Source organism: Protopterus annectens, chromosome 8.part0 (genome assembly GCF_019279795.1).
Source record: "Protopterus annectens isolate FY-2018-M chromosome 8.part0, PAN1.0, whole genome shotgun sequence".
In the NCBI taxonomy this organism is placed as follows: Eukaryota; Metazoa; Chordata; order Ceratodontiformes; family Protopteridae; genus Protopterus; species Protopterus annectens.
In genome coordinates this window covers 1,362,924,112-1,362,940,836 of record NC_056741.1, presented here as the reverse complement: position 1 = coordinate 1,362,940,836, position 16,725 = coordinate 1,362,924,112, and the positions used below count along the sequence as shown (strand labels likewise).

General features: G+C 46.3%; 1 protein-coding gene across 1 annotated transcript in view; it reads left to right on the top strand.

The window, feature by feature from the left end:
- The window catches only part of HYOU1 (hypoxia up-regulated 1), a 1,290,196-nt gene that overhangs the window by 1,018,218 nt on the left and 255,253 nt on the right, over positions 1 to 16,725 (top strand). Inside the window, exon 15 of the mRNA XM_044079444.1 lies at positions 14,040 to 14,119. Within this exon, the coding sequence (XP_043935379.1) occupies positions 14,040 to 14,119 (80 nt within the window). The remainder of the gene's footprint in view (positions 1 to 14,039; positions 14,120 to 16,725) is intronic.

Sequence of the window (16,725 nt, the reverse complement as noted above, 5' to 3'; positions counted from 1 at the left end):
AAGCCCTCTAAGGCATCTAGGTCTTCAGCTCCGACAACTGAGCCGAGACCTAAGGTTTCTCAACCTCTGCCTTCATCGGCTCCGCTGGAGCCGATAAGTCTCAGTCCACAGTTTCTGTGGCTCCCTCGGCTCCGGAGCCGAGGTAGTAAGTTCCGTGTCGGCTCCGACCAGACCTTCGAGCCGACAACTAGGAAGAGGTCCAGGTCACCATCTCTTGGCTCCGTTCATTCGGCTCCAGGATCTCCCCTGCTGTCTGAACGGAGCCAAAGATCTCACTCCTCTAGGTCATCGAGGCTGTCGGATCATGACCTTCAGAGGGTAGTGAGTCGACTTCTTAAGTCGAGGCACTGGCCCAGATGCTTCAGAGCCCGACTCATCAGTCGATGCCTGCCCCGGTCCATCAACATATTCCTCCTTCGACTCTCTTGAGCTCGGAGCCGGGTCGCGTCGGAACCGAGACTGTGATAGCGCCGGAGCCGATACAATTGTCTTCGGCTCCGTCGGCTCCGTTTTCTTCCTTGGAAGAATCTCGGCGCCGGACTTCCCTCGTCGGCTCGAGGGGTGAGTGGCATCGGACCCTTGTCCGACCCCTCTCCCTCTCGGTGCTTGGCGCTGGTGAGTTCGGCTCCGACATCGCCTCAGAGCCATCACTGTCGGTGCCGAGGGGTTCTTAGCTTCGGAGCGGGACCTCTGGCTCTGCCTGACAGGGGTGCATTCGAGGTCATGCGAGTGTGTTAGAGCCTGGCTCTACTCCACAGTCGGCTCCGTCCGCCCCTCCCCACGGTGCCTCAGGTTAAGTCGACTCACTCCCTCATCCCGGACCGCAGAGAGCCAGCTCCTCAGGAACCCCTGTGGGATTTCATCCTCTTCGAGGCCTCTCCTGATTTGGCAGAAGAGCCCCTCGGAAGAGGAAGTGTAAGAGGAAACACATTGACTCACCTGAGTCCATCACGTCAGACACAGATTTGGATGATTCTGAGGGTTCCCCGTTCCCCTTCTGAAGATGTCTCATTTGCAGACATTCTGTAGATCCTGCAACAGAGGGGAAATTGGCCAGCCCTCAACCCTTCGGAGGATGAATCTGTGTATCTTGAGGCGTTTGGCTCTCGTCCTTCCACCTCCTGGGTGTCCCCCCCCTTTGACCCCCTCATGCAGGTGGTTGCTAAGAAGGCATGGGCGGCTCCTGATTCAGTGGACCCCACTCCCAGGAGACCCTCCAAGTTCATAACAGCACCAGCAGACAAACAGTTCTTAACAAAAGGAGTTTCTGTGGATGCTATGGTGGTAGCTGCTGCCACTAAGAAGGAGCTAGCTGATCCTTCAGTACCTGTCCATCCACCTAACAAGGAATCTAGGTCCATGGACAGGTACGGGAAGCGGATGTTCTCGTCAGCGACATTTACCATGCGTTAAGCTGAACTACCTGTGCCATTTTACTCGTCTTCAAAGGGACTTGATCAAGGAAGCGAGTGAAATGTTAAAGGACCCTACAGCTGCGGGTTTCAAGATAAGATGAACACGCAGCTGGCTACCCTTAACTCCATAACCAACTCCTCCATGCGCCTTCTTTCTTACGCGGCTGATGGAGCGAGCAGAGCCGCAGGGACAGGTGTGGCCTCACGTAGGCATGCCTGGATGCGGCTATGCAATTTTGCGGACCCCTTCAAGACGTCTTTCACTAACTCCCGCTTGATGGATCATCTCTTTGGTCCTCAAGTGAAAGAAACCTTGACTAGGTGCGAAACTGATGGCAAGACCCTTACTGCCGACGGGGTCCGTTTTCTACTCCTTCTAGGCCTTACCCCAAAGGCCAGAAAGGTGGAAAGATGTGGTTCCGTAAACAATCTCAAGGGACTTCGCCTGACGCACAGAGTCGCTTCCCGCCAGAGGCAGAGGCGGGAATAACAATGGTAGACGTCGCCCTAGGGGCAGGGGGGGTCCGCAGAACCAGGGCAATCGGGAAGCCTTCCCTGACAAGCCCTTTCAGCATCCCTGAGGTGTTGCCCGACTGCCCATCTTCGGAGGCAGTCTGGGGAAGATTGTCACTGTACCCAGAAGCCTGGCTATCCCTGACTCAAGACAAATGGGTACAGTCCATCATTTCCGAAGGCTATTCTATCCCCTTTCTTCGCATTCCAAATCAGTCGAAAAAATCCCTTCCAGATGTTCCACCCGCTCAAAGGGATCTAGCGGTTTTGGAGATTTCAAAACTGCTTGCAAAGAGAGCAATTCAGCCAGTTCCAGCAGACCAGCAAGGATCCGGAATCTACTCAAGGTTCTTTTTAGTTCCAAAGAAAACAGGGGACTGGAGACCAATTTTGGATCTCAGTGTCTTGAACAGATCAGTCAAGAAAACAAGATTTCGGATGGTCACGCTGCAATCCATCCTTCCCTTTTGGGCAAAAGAAACTGGATGTGCTCTATAGACCTTCGGGATGCGTACTATCACATAAAATGAACAGACGCTCCAGAAGATTCCTCCGCTTCAGGCTGGGAACCAGTCATTTTCAGTTCAGGGCCCTGCCCTTTGGTCTCACCACTGCCCCCGGTGTTTACCAAATGCATGGCAGTGGTAGCTTCTCACCTGAGGCGACAAGGATTCCAGGTGTTTCCATATTTGGACGACTGGCTCCTCACAGCTCCCACCAAGCATCTCCTTCTGATGGCCAGAGATTACACTTTTCGCGTTTGTCAAAAGCTGGGTATTTCAATAAATTGCGAAAAGTCTGTTTTGTCGCCTTGTCGCACTATTACCTACATAGGCAAATCTAGATACAGTAAACATGTCTGCAAGACTAACACATCAGAGAATAACAGACATTCACAAACTGGTATCACTCCTTTTCAACAACAACAGAATCAAAGCCAGGTTAGTTCTGAAAGTGTTGGGAATTATGGCAGCGCCATACCTCTGCTTCCATTAGCCAGATTCCACATGCGGATCCTTCAATGGATGCTCTTTACTCAATGGTCATACCAGCAACTTCCAATGTCTCACACCATTATGATCACGCAAGCGTGCAAAATCATCTCATGTGGTGGATGTCTTCCCTCAGCTCTTGTTGGGAAGACCCTTTGTTCCACCTCCTCCGGTTGCTACTCTGACAACGGATGCCTCCCTGATCGGGTGGGGGAGGCATTATCAGGGCAGGACGGTCCAGGGCACATGGCAACCAAGCGAATGCCACTTGCACATAAATGTTCTGGAGATGAGAGCAGTGCTTTTAGCGCTGCAAGCCCTTCAAGACTCTCTTCCCTTGGGAACGATTGCAATCCAAACAGACAATATGTCTGTAGTGTGGTACATCAACAAACAAGGCGGAACCAGGTCATACCCCTGTGTCGAGAAGCACTCAGACTGTGGCAATGGGCGATTTCTTCTCAGCGGTTTCTGATAGCAACGACATCCCGGAAAGTCCAATCAAATTGCGGACAAGTTGAGCAGAGCTATACTCATGCCTCACGAGTGGTCTCTGAAAGACTCTGTAGTGAGAGAAATTTTTCTCAAGTGGGGTCAGCCTTGCTGCGATCTTTTGCTACTCCCCAAAACAGCAAGTGCAGAGAATATTTCACTCTATTCCCTTTACCAGGCCAACCCAGCAGAGACGCTCTAGTCCAAGTTTGGCCCGGGGACTTCTGTATGCATTTCCTCCCTTCCCACTGATCTCTCAAGTGATACAGAAAGCTATCGCTCAGAAGGCCTCATTGATCCTCATTGCTCCTTACTGGCCTCGACAAGTGTGGTTCCCCTTGCTACGTCGCTTCCTCTTGAGCGACCGTGGAATCTGGACCTAGTTCCAGATCTTTTGATCCATCAGTCGGGTCAGTTTCATCGCTCCCTCCCTCTCTGAACCTCACTGCTTGGTTCCTCCAGTTCCAACCTTAGCCAGGCTTCCTCAATTATCTCACTCTGTTAGAGATATTTTGATAGCTTCCCATAAATCTTCCACTCGGAAGATTTATTTGAGTAAGTGGAAACGCTTCACATATTGGGCTCAAGGAAAGGACATAGATCCTTTCACTGCTTCCATCCAATTAGTCCTTGATTTTCTAGCTGAACTCTTCCATGCAGGTTCATCTCCCTCTACACTTAAAGTTCAATTGGCAGCTATTTCTAACTTTCATGTGGGTATTTCTGAATCTGCCTTAATGTCCCACAAGCTTTGCAAAGCCTTTTTGAAAGGAGTTTTTCTTCTCAGACCTCCTATAAGAAATCCTCCTTCTCCTTGGGACCTAAATTTAGTTCTTGCTTCTTTGATTCTTCCCCTTCGAACCTGCAGTCCCCTTTACTTTAAAATTATTATCATGGAAGACTCATTTTCTGGTAGCTATTACATCAGCTAGAAGAGTTTCAGAGCTTCAAGCACTCAGCTGTCATCCTCCTTATCTTTTGTTTCATAAGGACAGAGTATCCTTACGAACTAACCCGTCCTTTTTGCCTAAGGTGGTCTCGACGTCAAATCTAAATCAAAGCATTGATCTACCTGTCCTTTTCCAGAATACTCCAATAGGTCTGAACAAAAATTACACTGCCTGGATGTTCACCGTCAATTGAGGTACTACTTGGATAGAACAAAACAGTTCAGAAAATCTGATCAGCTGTTTGTCTCCTATCTGCGGAAAGCAGAAAGGGACTTTCAGTTTCAAAGGTATCATTATCCAGATGGCTAACATCTTTGATTTCCCTTGTATATGAAATTAGACATCAAAAGCTGCCTGATAAACCTAAGGCTCATTCCACCAGAGCTTTGGCTACTTCTTTAGCCTTCCAAGACAGACTGCCTATTGACACCATTTGTGCAGCGGCTACTTGGGCTACTCCTCACACTTTCATTTCTCATTATAAGTTGGATTTAGCTTCTAGGCATAGAGCTAACTTTGGTTCCACTGTTCTCAGGAGTCTGTTCCGTTAGGCCACCCGGGACAAGGTGCTAGGGACGCGGTCCCATCCAGCAAGAATGAAGGCGACATAGACAACTTAACATATAGAAGTTATGTTCTTACCATAACGTTCCATGTTAGTTGTCTTCTTCTCGCGTCCCACCCTCCTTCCCCCTGGCCTGGACAGACCTAGAGGAGTTGTGATTGTGACCTCTCTTTCTACCACCTCTTTCTTAGACATATGCTATTATGCATATTTCCTGGTTCAGGATGTAGGTCACCCTTCTTTCTTCCTGTTGTTAGAGGTGGACTCTGTTTTACAGTTATACTGTTACTATTATAAGCTGGGGTTAGCTTACAAACGAGATCTGAGGTAACTCTCGCCTAGCATTGTGGGATATAAGGGGAGCCTCGAGCCGGTGGAACCAACTCTCGAGCTTTTAGAGTGGCCGAGTCGGAGCCGAGGTCGGCTCCGAACCCATCCAGCAAGAAGAAGGTGAGAAGAAGACAACTAACATGGAACGTTATGGTAAGAACATAACTTCTATTTTCACTTTGTCTACAAGAAAGGCAGACTTCTTTATCTTGCTTATACATTGTCCATATCACCCAGAAACACCACTGAACAGCATGAGAATGAGAACCTTGATTTTGAAGTCATGGAAGTGAGAAATGTTTCTTCCACACGTCTTAATGAGCTGAGAGATCACACAGCCACATATCCAGTTTTGCAAAGGCTCACCCGGTTTACCTTCATAATGCCGATCATGTTATGGTCGACCCCACATCCACAAATACCGAACCACTACTCTTCAAAACGTCGAACACCAAATTCCTGAATGACAAAATCTCGTCCCCATTTTTGACCCATGTTAGCACTGGTGTGGAGGTGTGGCACGGATGGAAATGTCGAAATCCAAAGTTTTTTTGATATTTAAAAGATTTTGCGGTTCTGGTTTCGCGAAAATGGTTTGGTGATGTGGCCGGTCATTTGTGTTGTCGACCTTATGAAGGTAAACCGGCTCACCCACTTTATTCAACAAGGATGGTCATCGAAGCATTGTAGTTTACCTCAAGAAGCGCAACCTTATTTTCCATACAGAGATGAGATTTTGTCTGACGATAGTATTATGAAAGATCCAAAAGTAATTGTTCCAAAGTCCTTGCAACAAGAGTACATTACTATCTTGCATTGTTGTCACCCAGAAGCAGACTGTACCAAAAGAAGGGTGAGAGGTCTAGTATTCTGGTCTTCTGTGTCACAAGATATTTAGACAGTGCTATTATCTTGTTCTGTGTGTAATAGTACTAAGTTGCAGCAACAGAAAGAACCATTTCAGCTAAACCAGATTTCTGAACTGCCTTGGTTGACAGTAGCTACCGACATTTTCGAATGGAATGGTCAACATTATTTGGTGTTAGTAGGCTCTTATTCAAATTTGATGTTCTTCATGTTTCACTGTTGCAGTCATCACATTTGGGTTATCTGCTAGCAGCAGCCCTCAGTCGGCCTGATCATCAAAGTCTTGGGTCCTGCTTCGGTTGCTGTCTCATCTCAGGGGTATAAAGCATGCAGCCAACACCATTACATCAGTCTTTCTTGCCGTGCGGTATCCAAAGCAGAAGCAGTTTGCAAGTGCCGGTCGGCCAACTCCTGAAATTTTCGTTTTCGAGTTTCAGAACTGAAGTCTTCAACTAAAGCTAAGTACCCTGTTGAGGAAACTTTTTCTTGCTCTAAACCGATGGCAGTAAAAGTCAGTAATTGTATTTCTTGTGGAAAGCAAATACCTCATAAAGATTTTCATTCGTACTGTATTCCTTGCCTAGGCCCTGACCAAGACGTACCTCGCTGTCGGTTTTGTGTCTTATTTAAACCACAAACTATTCGTCATCTGTACATTTTCGCTTCTAAATATTTTGGTACTCTATTCAGTTATCCAGATATGTCTTCAGTAAGCCACCCGACTACCAATATTCCGAAAAAATGCGAAGATAAAGACAAACAGGCTGCCTAGGTCCAAAGCTGCCAACAACGCTTCTCCTAAGCTAGTCGCCAGGTGTTTTTAGTCATTTGTATTCTGAAGAAGTCTGATTAAAGATGAAACCTAGGTAAATTCGTTTGTGGCTGGTTGTGTTTCACGGAGTCAAGTGTGCTGGTCCCTGTCTTATGTTCTGGTGGACTTGTTCTTTGTTGTAATAATGGAGACTAGTCACCAGTTCGCCGGTACTCAGTGAGGCGCTTTCGCAGCCCCTGATATCCGCTACTTCAGATTCGCAGGCCTCTACTGAGACCCATTCGGAGTCTGGTATGCCGCGAGATGCTTCAACTGTGGAACCTGTGGATGTCTCTACCTTGGATGGGTCCGGAGCCGCTGTGCAGGCACCTTCTTCTGAGGGTGTATTCAGGCCTACTGACTTGCATATTAAACTGACGCCATCTTCTTCTTCTAGGCCTAAAACTCGAACCATGCCTAGGAAACCGACACCCAGACCGCATGGTCAGGCCTCTATGCTTAAAAAACAAATGATAAGAATGGCTGAAGACCTTATTACTTTAATCAGGGGAAGCCACCCTTCCCCCTCTGAAACCTAGGACTGAATTTACTTATGATACTTCTGACCAGGATTCTGAAATTTCTGTCTCCTCTGATGACCAGGATTTACCCTTATCTACCTATAAGGATTCTGATGTAGAGGACTCTATTCCCTCTGCTTCTCCCCCAGAGGATTTTTCTTTTGGTGAAACCTTGCATACTCTTAGGGAGCATTTTTACTGGGAAAGCCAGGATTACTCTGATTCTAAAAAGAGGCTTAGAGATTTCTTACTCCTGCCCCATCACAGGTCTTTAGCTGTCCCTCCTGTGCTGGACATTGTTGACTATGCCTTTTCGGAATCTAGCTTGACCCCTGACTCTTTACCTTCTGCTCCCAGAAAACCTGATAGATATTACAGGGTTCCTGATTCTCACAGATTCCTTTTTAAAAATCCTACTGCGGATCCGGAGACCATTTCACAGGGACCCAAGGGCATTAAGGCTACTACTGCTAAAAATCCTACCCCTCTGGTAGAGATTCCAGGGCCCTGGATGGATGGGGTAAGAAGGTATACACATCTGCAGCCTTGGCTATCAGGGCCTTAAACTGCCAGTTTCGTATGTTAAAGTATCAGCAGCATATTATTGGATTGCTTAATCAGAAAATTATGTTGATTCGTGATTGTGCTGAAAATAAGGATTTACAGGATTTAATGCATTCTGCTGAACAGGTTGGAAAACTTACTTTGCAATGTGGTTTTGATTCACTAGAGGCATCTTGCAGCCTGCAGGGCTGCTGTCACCGGGTCTGTACTTAGAAGGCATGCTTGGCATAAGGAGCAATTTTTGCCAGATCATGTTAAAACTAAATTGCTGGATGGTCCTTTAAATCAGGACCACCTGTTTGGCGATAAAGCAGAAGTAGTTCTTAAAAAGATGGAGGAAAAAGCTAAATCTATGCAAACTGTTAAAGATTGCTTACAAGTGCAGCCTCCTAGATTTAGTAGGCTTTGACCCTCAAAAAATTGGTCCTTTCCTGCCTCTTCCAGGCCTTCTCAGTTCAAATCCAGAACCAGCAGAACACCCAGGCTTCAGTCCCAGGGTACGCACAGGACTAAGCAGTGGGGGGCTCCCACTTCAAAATCAGGGAGTAGTAAGACTCCCCCCTATGGTATGCTATCTCAATGACTTAACTTTAAAACTTCCAAGCACTTCTCAACTGACTGCTCCTTTAGGCGGAAAGATTGCTCTGCAAGCAAAAAACTGGGAACTCATTATCCAGGACAAATGGGTTTTTAACATAGTTTCCCCAAGGATACAGATTTCACTTCCACACGTTACCAACCCCAAACGGTTGGCCAGATCTACCCCCAAATCAGTGGGCAGAGGCTCAAAAGCAAGTACACTCGCTCTTAAGATTAAAGGCTATTCAGACTGTACCAGAAGAGGAAAATTGACATGGTTTCTGTTCAAGACTTTTCCTGGTACCCAGAAAAGAAAACTCATGGCGTCCTGTCCTGGACCTGGCTATCCTAAACACTTTTTTGGTGATTCCAAAATTCAAGATGCTAACTCTTCACCAGTTGCTTCCCATGATAGGCAAAGATGCCTGGTTGGCAACACTGGTTTTAAAGGAAGCCTACCTGCACATCCCAATCAGGGAATCTTGCAGAAAATACCTACGCTTCAAAGCAGGCTGCATGCACTATCAGTTCTCTGCATTGCCCTTTGGCTTATCTACTGCGCCCAGGGTATTCACAAAGTGCCTAGCTCCAGTCATTGTATTTTGCAGGTAAAGAAATATTCAAATATACCCATACCTGGATGATTGTCTAATTCAGGCAAAAGGCCCGGACATAACTTCTGAATCATCTGGCATTTGTACAAAAAATGTTAACTTGTCTAGGGTACACCATAAACGAAAAGAAATCACATCTGGTACCCTGTCAAAAAATTATATTCCTGGGAGCAAGCTTGAACACAACTTCCTAGATGGCTTTCCTCACACCAGAGAAACAAATTTGTTTGACAACTTACTTCAAATTAGTGGCCACAAAAACCCTGCTATCTGCAAGGCAAATACTGCAAGTCTTGGGGTTCATGACCTCGTGCATTCTAATTCCATATGCAAGACTGCATATGAGGAAACTACAATGGTATGTAAAAAGTCTATGATGTCAACATTCTCAGGATCTAGAAGCAATGATTCCTATCATACCTTGCCTATGGTTAGAATTCCTTTGGTGGTCAGAGGCCTGCCACAAAAACAAGGGACTACCATTCACTCTACACCCTGCCGTCCAAACACTAACAACAGATGCATCAGACTATGCATGGGGGGCTCACCTGGCAGGGAAGTGCATTCAGGGCAAATGGAATCCAAGTCAAATGCACCTGCATATCAGTCAAAAAGAAATGTTAGCTGTACAGAATGCTCTGACAGCTTTCAAGGACCACATTCGTCCAGGACAATTAATGGTTAAGGTGGATAGCACCACTGTTACGTGGTACATAAACAAGCAGGAGGGTACCCATTCTTATCCCCTCTGCAGACTAGCCATGGCTCTGTGGAACACAGCCTTGAGCTGCCAAGTGTATCTACAGGCTCAATTCCTTCCAGGAAACCTAAATACACTGGCAGACGAACTAAGCAGAAATTTCATGGACCCACACAACTGGAACCAAACATTTTCAACATGCTGATCAACGAAAGGGGGATCCCAGATATAGATAGACCTGTTTGCCTCCCCCCAGAACTACCAATTGGAAAATTCCACACAAGGACTCCCCACAAACAAGCTTGGAAAGTGGATGCTCTGTCCTTCAGCTGGAAAAATCTTATCAGTTTATGCCTTTCCTCCTCTGCCTCTCCTCTCCAAAGTACTACTAAAGGTCAAACAGGACAAACCAAGGATGATACTGATTGCATCAGACTGGCCGTGCCAGCACTGGTACCCCCCTCTTGCACAGTGTGTAGCAGCTGGACCCATGGCACCTACCTCAGACCCCTACCCTGCTGTCTCAGCAGGAGAGCCAGATTCTGCACCCCAAGCTTCAAACCCTGAACCTGGCAGCCTCGCTTATTACCTAATCTCTCCATTACCATCCTTCAGTAAACAAGTGTTGGATGTCATTTTGGAGGCAAGGAGGCCTAGTACTTGAAAATCTTATCCTGAAAAATGGAAGATTCTGTGCCTGGAGCCAGACTCAAGGGATGGCCACAGCAGCGCCCAATTTACCTTGGATACTTCAGTACTTAACTGAGATGCTTCACAAGGGCCTTTCTTTTTCCTCCATCAAAATTCACACCTCAGGCATTTCACCTCATTACAACACAGAACCATCCCTCTTTTCTCACCCACTGCTCAAGCAGTTCCTCAGAGGGGCCAAAAACTTAAGATCACCCAGGAGAGCCCCAACTCCAGCCTGGGACATTTAATTTTGTATTGGAAAAGCTCACTCTTCCTCCTTTTGAGCAGGTGCAACTGCAGAGTTAAAATTCCTTTCTTGGAAAATAGCTTTCCTTTTAGCAATCACTTCAGCAAGAAGGGTATCTGAATTACAGGCCCTTATGGCAGTGAAGCCTTTCATCATCTTTCATGCGGACAGGGTGGCCCTCAGGACCAATCCCTCTTTCATGCCCAAGGTGGCATCCAGTGTGGCTCTTAATCAGTCCATTCATTTGCCAACCTTCTTTTCTAATCCACAGAACAAAGGGGAACGGATACTGCACTTTTTAGATGTGCACAGACAAGTTAGATTTTACTTGGACAGAACTAAACCTCAAAGGAAATCTGAACAACTGCTGATGGCATTTGCTGCAGGGGCAAAGCAGACCATTTCTAAATGGATAGCCCATTGCATTCGTTTCTGCTATAAGCACCATGGAAAACCTATCCCACAGGGGATTAGACCACATTCAACCAGGGCTGCATCTACCTCTACAGCCTTTCTCAGAGGTGTCCCTTACCAGAGACATCCTAGAAGCTGCTACCTGGAATTCTGTACATACTTTCACCAAGCATTACCATTTGCCAATTTTCTCTAAATCCAGAGCTGGCTTTGCCACTGCAGTTGTGCAGGGCCTTCTAGCTGGTCTTATTGCTATCTAAATTCCTCCTCCCATCCTTAGCTTTGGGAATCTACCCAAATTTGATGACTGCAACAGTGAAACACAAAGAACATAGTGCAGTTGTGTACACTTACCATAAATGTAGATGTTCGAGTTCAAGTCCTGGTTACCCTCCCTCCAGCCCCCTGACTTCTTTTGGCTATACCTGTATTCTCCTTTACTATACTTAAAAGCTTTTTGATGTATTTGATTTTTTGTTGGCGGTATAACCTTGTGTGTGTAAATATATATGTATTTAATTGTTTCTCATTACAGGGGGGGGGCAAGAAAAACTGATGTAATGGCCTCTGCTGCATGCTTTATACCCCTGACTACCTGACGTCACGGAAGATAAGACAGCAACGACGCAGGTCCCAAGACTTTGATAGTCAGGCCGACTGAGGGCTACTGCAAGCAGATAACCCAAATGTGATGACTGCCACAGTGAATACACTCTAACATCTACATTTATGGTAAGTGTACACAACTGTACTTTCAAGATTGACCTACTCCCTAATCTAGCATCCAATTACTGCCATCACTGAAGTGAAGCGTCATTTTGCAGTCCATGGTAGTCCACACAAAGTTATTTCTGACAATGGCACACAGTCTACAAGCCAGCAATCAAGAGTTCAAAATATTTGCTGAAGAGTGGGACTTTACTCACGTCACGAGTAGCCCAGAACATCCGCAGTCAACTGGTATGGCGGAATTTGCAGTTCAAAGTGCAAAACAGTTACTAGAGAAGTCAAAAATGGAGACAATAGTGATGTTTCTTGAATCTCAAATATTCCTTCTGATAAACATCTTGGTTCCTGTCCAGAGACTTCTATCAAGACGAACCAGAACCACGTTAGCAATCAGTCAGCTGTTGGTTCCATGTCAAGAATGACAGGTCAGTGAAAACCAATCTGTTGAAGCTTTTAACCCAGAAGTCCTATTAAGATAAGAACAGCAAACCGCTCAATCCATTACGAGAAGAATTGGTGCAAACGTCCAAAGGTTATGATTGGATTGGAGTCGTGAAGAATATTTACTCAGAGTTAAAATTGTATATTGTGGAATCACAAGGGGTAGAGTTTTAAGTGGGATTTGAAACATTTGATGCCAGTGTCTATCCTATACCACCACACATAGCCTGTGAGAAAGACTCTTTATCTCAGAGTGAGTTGTTCAGTGTTCCAGTTCCAGAGAATATTCCCATTCCTGTGATGAATCCAGAAGTTCTTAATACGAGTTGTTCACTGAAGACTCTCTCTGTTGCTAAACCCATTCCAGATTGTTATGTTACCAGTTCCAGTCGCATCTCCAGACCATGTTATAAATGCAGGGCAACTTGGACATGAACATTGTGTTTGTTTCTAATGTCTATAGTAATGCATATGTAACTCCAATGTTATTTTCAACTAAAGGCAGTCTTTTTAAGAGGGAGGATGTAGATCAATGTGTGTATGTATCTAAGAAACTAAGGGCTTCCACATGCATATAAATACTGTGGACGTGCGAGCCTGACTACCATTTTGTAGTAAGCTGTTGAGAAGTAAGCATGCATGTCTGTTATATTCTACAATGCTGCTATCCATCCTGATGTGTTTCTATGTAATAAAGCATCTAAACGAACTATCCCACCCGTTCATCATTTATGTTAGAGGGGAACAAGCGACAGGTGCACCAAAGCTTTGTTTCCAGGGTTGATTGAATAAGATGAATAAAGTAGGATAACAGGAGGTTTGATGTGAAAAAAGTAAGCTGACTGATAAAAATAGGTAGAGAACAAATGTGGCTGAACTTGGATGTGGTTTTCATGTGATGGTAGAAGGTGGATAATACTAAAATGTCTAGTTGGTTTTTAGTAGTTATTACATAACTGATGTTAAGCTGTGTTATGTGTTTGCCAGGGTAGGTCCTCCATCACAAGGGAAAATGGGTCTGTAGGCTTTTAAGTCACCCCAGTGCTGGGAAGGTGGCAGTGAGTGCAGCAGGTTTGCAGTTTTTCATCTTTAAGCCTACTTTGTTGGAGTCCTCCGAGGACCAGTATGGATTGATGTAATAGTGTGCATGCATATATGCTGTTAACCATGGATATTATTCAACTACCCCTTAGAAGCATCACCCCACAGTGCTCTTCCACTCTGTCACTGGGAAGCAATACTGCAGTGGGGGGAGGAGGAATGTTCTCTGTGGTAGAAAAGCTGTCACTCGAGCCTCCATTTGGTTTTCTATATCATTATTCTAATTTGGGTCAGCAGCAGCATGGGTGGATGTCTTGATTCTGCACTAGTAGAGCGATGACAAAATACCTTGTGTAGATAGTGTTTCAGGTTAGGCAGTTCTGGCTTCAGTCTTGTGTTTCACTAAATAAAACATTATTGCCACTTGTCAGAGCCTTTTTGTCAGTTTAGCTGAATTGTTTCTAGCTAGAATGGTTTACGTAATTTGTAAGTGGAAAAGACATAGTTATTTATTTTCCTTTTACTAGCTTGTTCATGAGTGTGGTTTATTTTCCTTAACAGAGCTGGGTAATACAATCTCCAGTTTATTTGGTGGAAGAAGTACAGAACCAGAAAAGGACAATGTTACTGATTCTGTCCAGGTGAGAACACTGTTCCATTGATTCAGTAAATGCTGTCTTTAGTTGCAGTCTATAAAACAAATGTAGACCCCTTATTTACTATGCTGCCCTGTCATTTTCTTATTTTATTGCCTTTTGTGTCAGAACAGTATCTTGGTTACCTGTTTTCTATTAATGCATTTGGTGATTAGAGCCAAAAATCAAGCAGGTCTTATTTGTATTGAGTGTTGTTGGAAATAATCACTGACTGGATAACCTTCTGTTTGACGTATACATGTATAGAATTTAAAACTGCAGTACATGAAGGAGACTGAACACCATTTTTTAAAGTAAAAGTGCGATTTTGCTCTATGTATTTTGTACATCTTATTTTAACACTTTACCACTATTTTTGTGTCAACTATTCAACTGAAGTTGTCTTCCTTTGGTCTTCAACCTGTGGGTTACCAGATCTGGCATGGATCCAACTCGGCCACATATCCAGCATTTGATCCGAGTGCCAAACTTCTCCCCTACCCATAATGCCCGTCTCCTTCCTCCATTCAGATCTTGTTTGCCGTACTCCATGTCTGCATCGCAATCCGTGCTCTGAGCTACAGTTTAGAGTAAGTGGCACTTTTTCTCTTAAATGTTTCCCTTTTCCATTCTTCTACCACCCCTCACGCTTTTTGCATCAGTTCTCAAAAAAAAAAAAATCTTGTCTATTCGAGTGTGTGTGTGTGTTTGGGCCTCTCAGTTTTGAGTATGTCTGAGACCCCCAAACCAGGGTTCTGCAAATGCACAGAGTGGGGCCACAAGCTCTCTCCAGCTGATGGCCACACTCTGTGCTTTGAATGCCTTGAGACCGCCCACCTGGAGACCTCCTGTTCCATCTGTGCCACCCACCTGGACACCTTCTGCTCCATCTGTGTTGGGTTTAATCCCCGGGCACTGATGGACAGGAGGAATAAGTTAATTTTGAAGGGCCTTTTCCCCCATCCTACCACTGGGGCCCAGGTCTGTTCTGCCCCAGCATCTGCTTCCATTTATGCTTCGGCCTGTGGGACTCAACCACCCGCCAAGAGGTCCGGGGATGAAGACAAGTCTTCTAAGTCTAAGGACAGGGCAAGGAAGCGATCCCCGGATCGCTCATCCTCAGCAGGTCCTCTAATAAAGGTGCGGTCGGCTCCGAGGATGGAGTCTCCCTGGCTCCATTCCCCTCTGTTCTCCCCGGAGCCAGTGGTGCTTTAGACGCAGTCGCTGGCACAAGCTTCCTCTCACCACCCCTCTAGGCTGGTATTGGTGGCCTCCTCTTCCCAACCCACCTGCAGTTTTTCTGAAGCGGAGGTTTATCCACACCCAGATACAGATGGGAGTCTTGCCTGTCCCCACTCCCTCTGGAGTGGGGGGACATCCAGTCCAGGTTCATCCCTATTATTCCTTCTCCAGTGTGACCCCTGGTTTTGGAGCCCTTTGATCCGAGGACACACTGCATCGAGGGGTCGGCTCCGATGGTACCTTGTACCTCGACACCGGTCATGGTCTTGAGTAGATCGGATACATCCGGCTGTCGGAGCCATAGCCTCAGCACCGGATCCGAGGGTATGGTGTCAGCTCCGATTTTTTTGGAGCAGAGCCTTCCTCTTGGAATCGTGGCACCTGGAGGTTTCGCTCTGGCTCCTTTGGTAGTCCCTTCTCAGGAGGTCCATTCTCATTCATCTTTCGACATGGTGGAGAGGGTCCTTTCGATCCCATCGAGATTCTTGACGCTCTCATCTTTGGAGTCCGTCCCTGCTCTCTCTGTTTCTGGTGCAAACCGACCATTCTGCTACCTCAGGGACAGCCTGCCACTTCTTTGCCCCAGGGAGCTCCCACTTGGGAACAGCGAGACATTAGCGAATCCTCCCCAGAGACACCCACTGAGGAGGTACCTCGCAAACGTACGTGCAAAACGAAGCACTTGGTCTCCCCACCGGAGTCCCTTATAGAAGACACCGATTTGGAGGAAGGGGAAGATTCCCCCCAGTCACCCCCCCCCCCGGATGTCTCCTTTGGAGACATAATGGAAGTCCTCCACCAGCGTGGGGGGATGTGTTCTGCCCAAAAAACCTAGGCAGGACGACTCTGTGTTTTTGGAGGTTTTTGGCGCAGGACCCTCTACTTCCTGAGTGTTCCTTCCCGCGGATCCACTAGTGGATCTTATTACATCTCGGGCTTGGATGGAGCCGGACATGGTGGAGCCCATCCTCAAAAGCCCAGACAAAATTTTAAGTGCCCCTTGCAGAAGGAACCTATTGGACCACGGGATTCTCGGTTGATGCCATGGTGGTGGCAGCTTCCACTAAGAAGCAGCTCAATCAGGAGAATTCTATGGTTCATCCACCTGACCAAGAGTCCCAAGACGATGGACCATTTTGGGAAGTGGGTGTACGCTTCAATGATGTTTTCAGTCCGTGTACTTAATTACTTGGCATGCGTGATTAGGTTGCAGCGAGATCGGGTTAAAGAGATCGCTGAGTCTACCCCTGGGTCCGTGATGGCAGAGGACAAGAAAGTCTTCTTTTCTCGAATAGCCACCCTGACCTATATTGCTAAAACCTCTATGCATCTCCTCTCCAATGCAACCGAGATCACCACTCCAGCTGCCA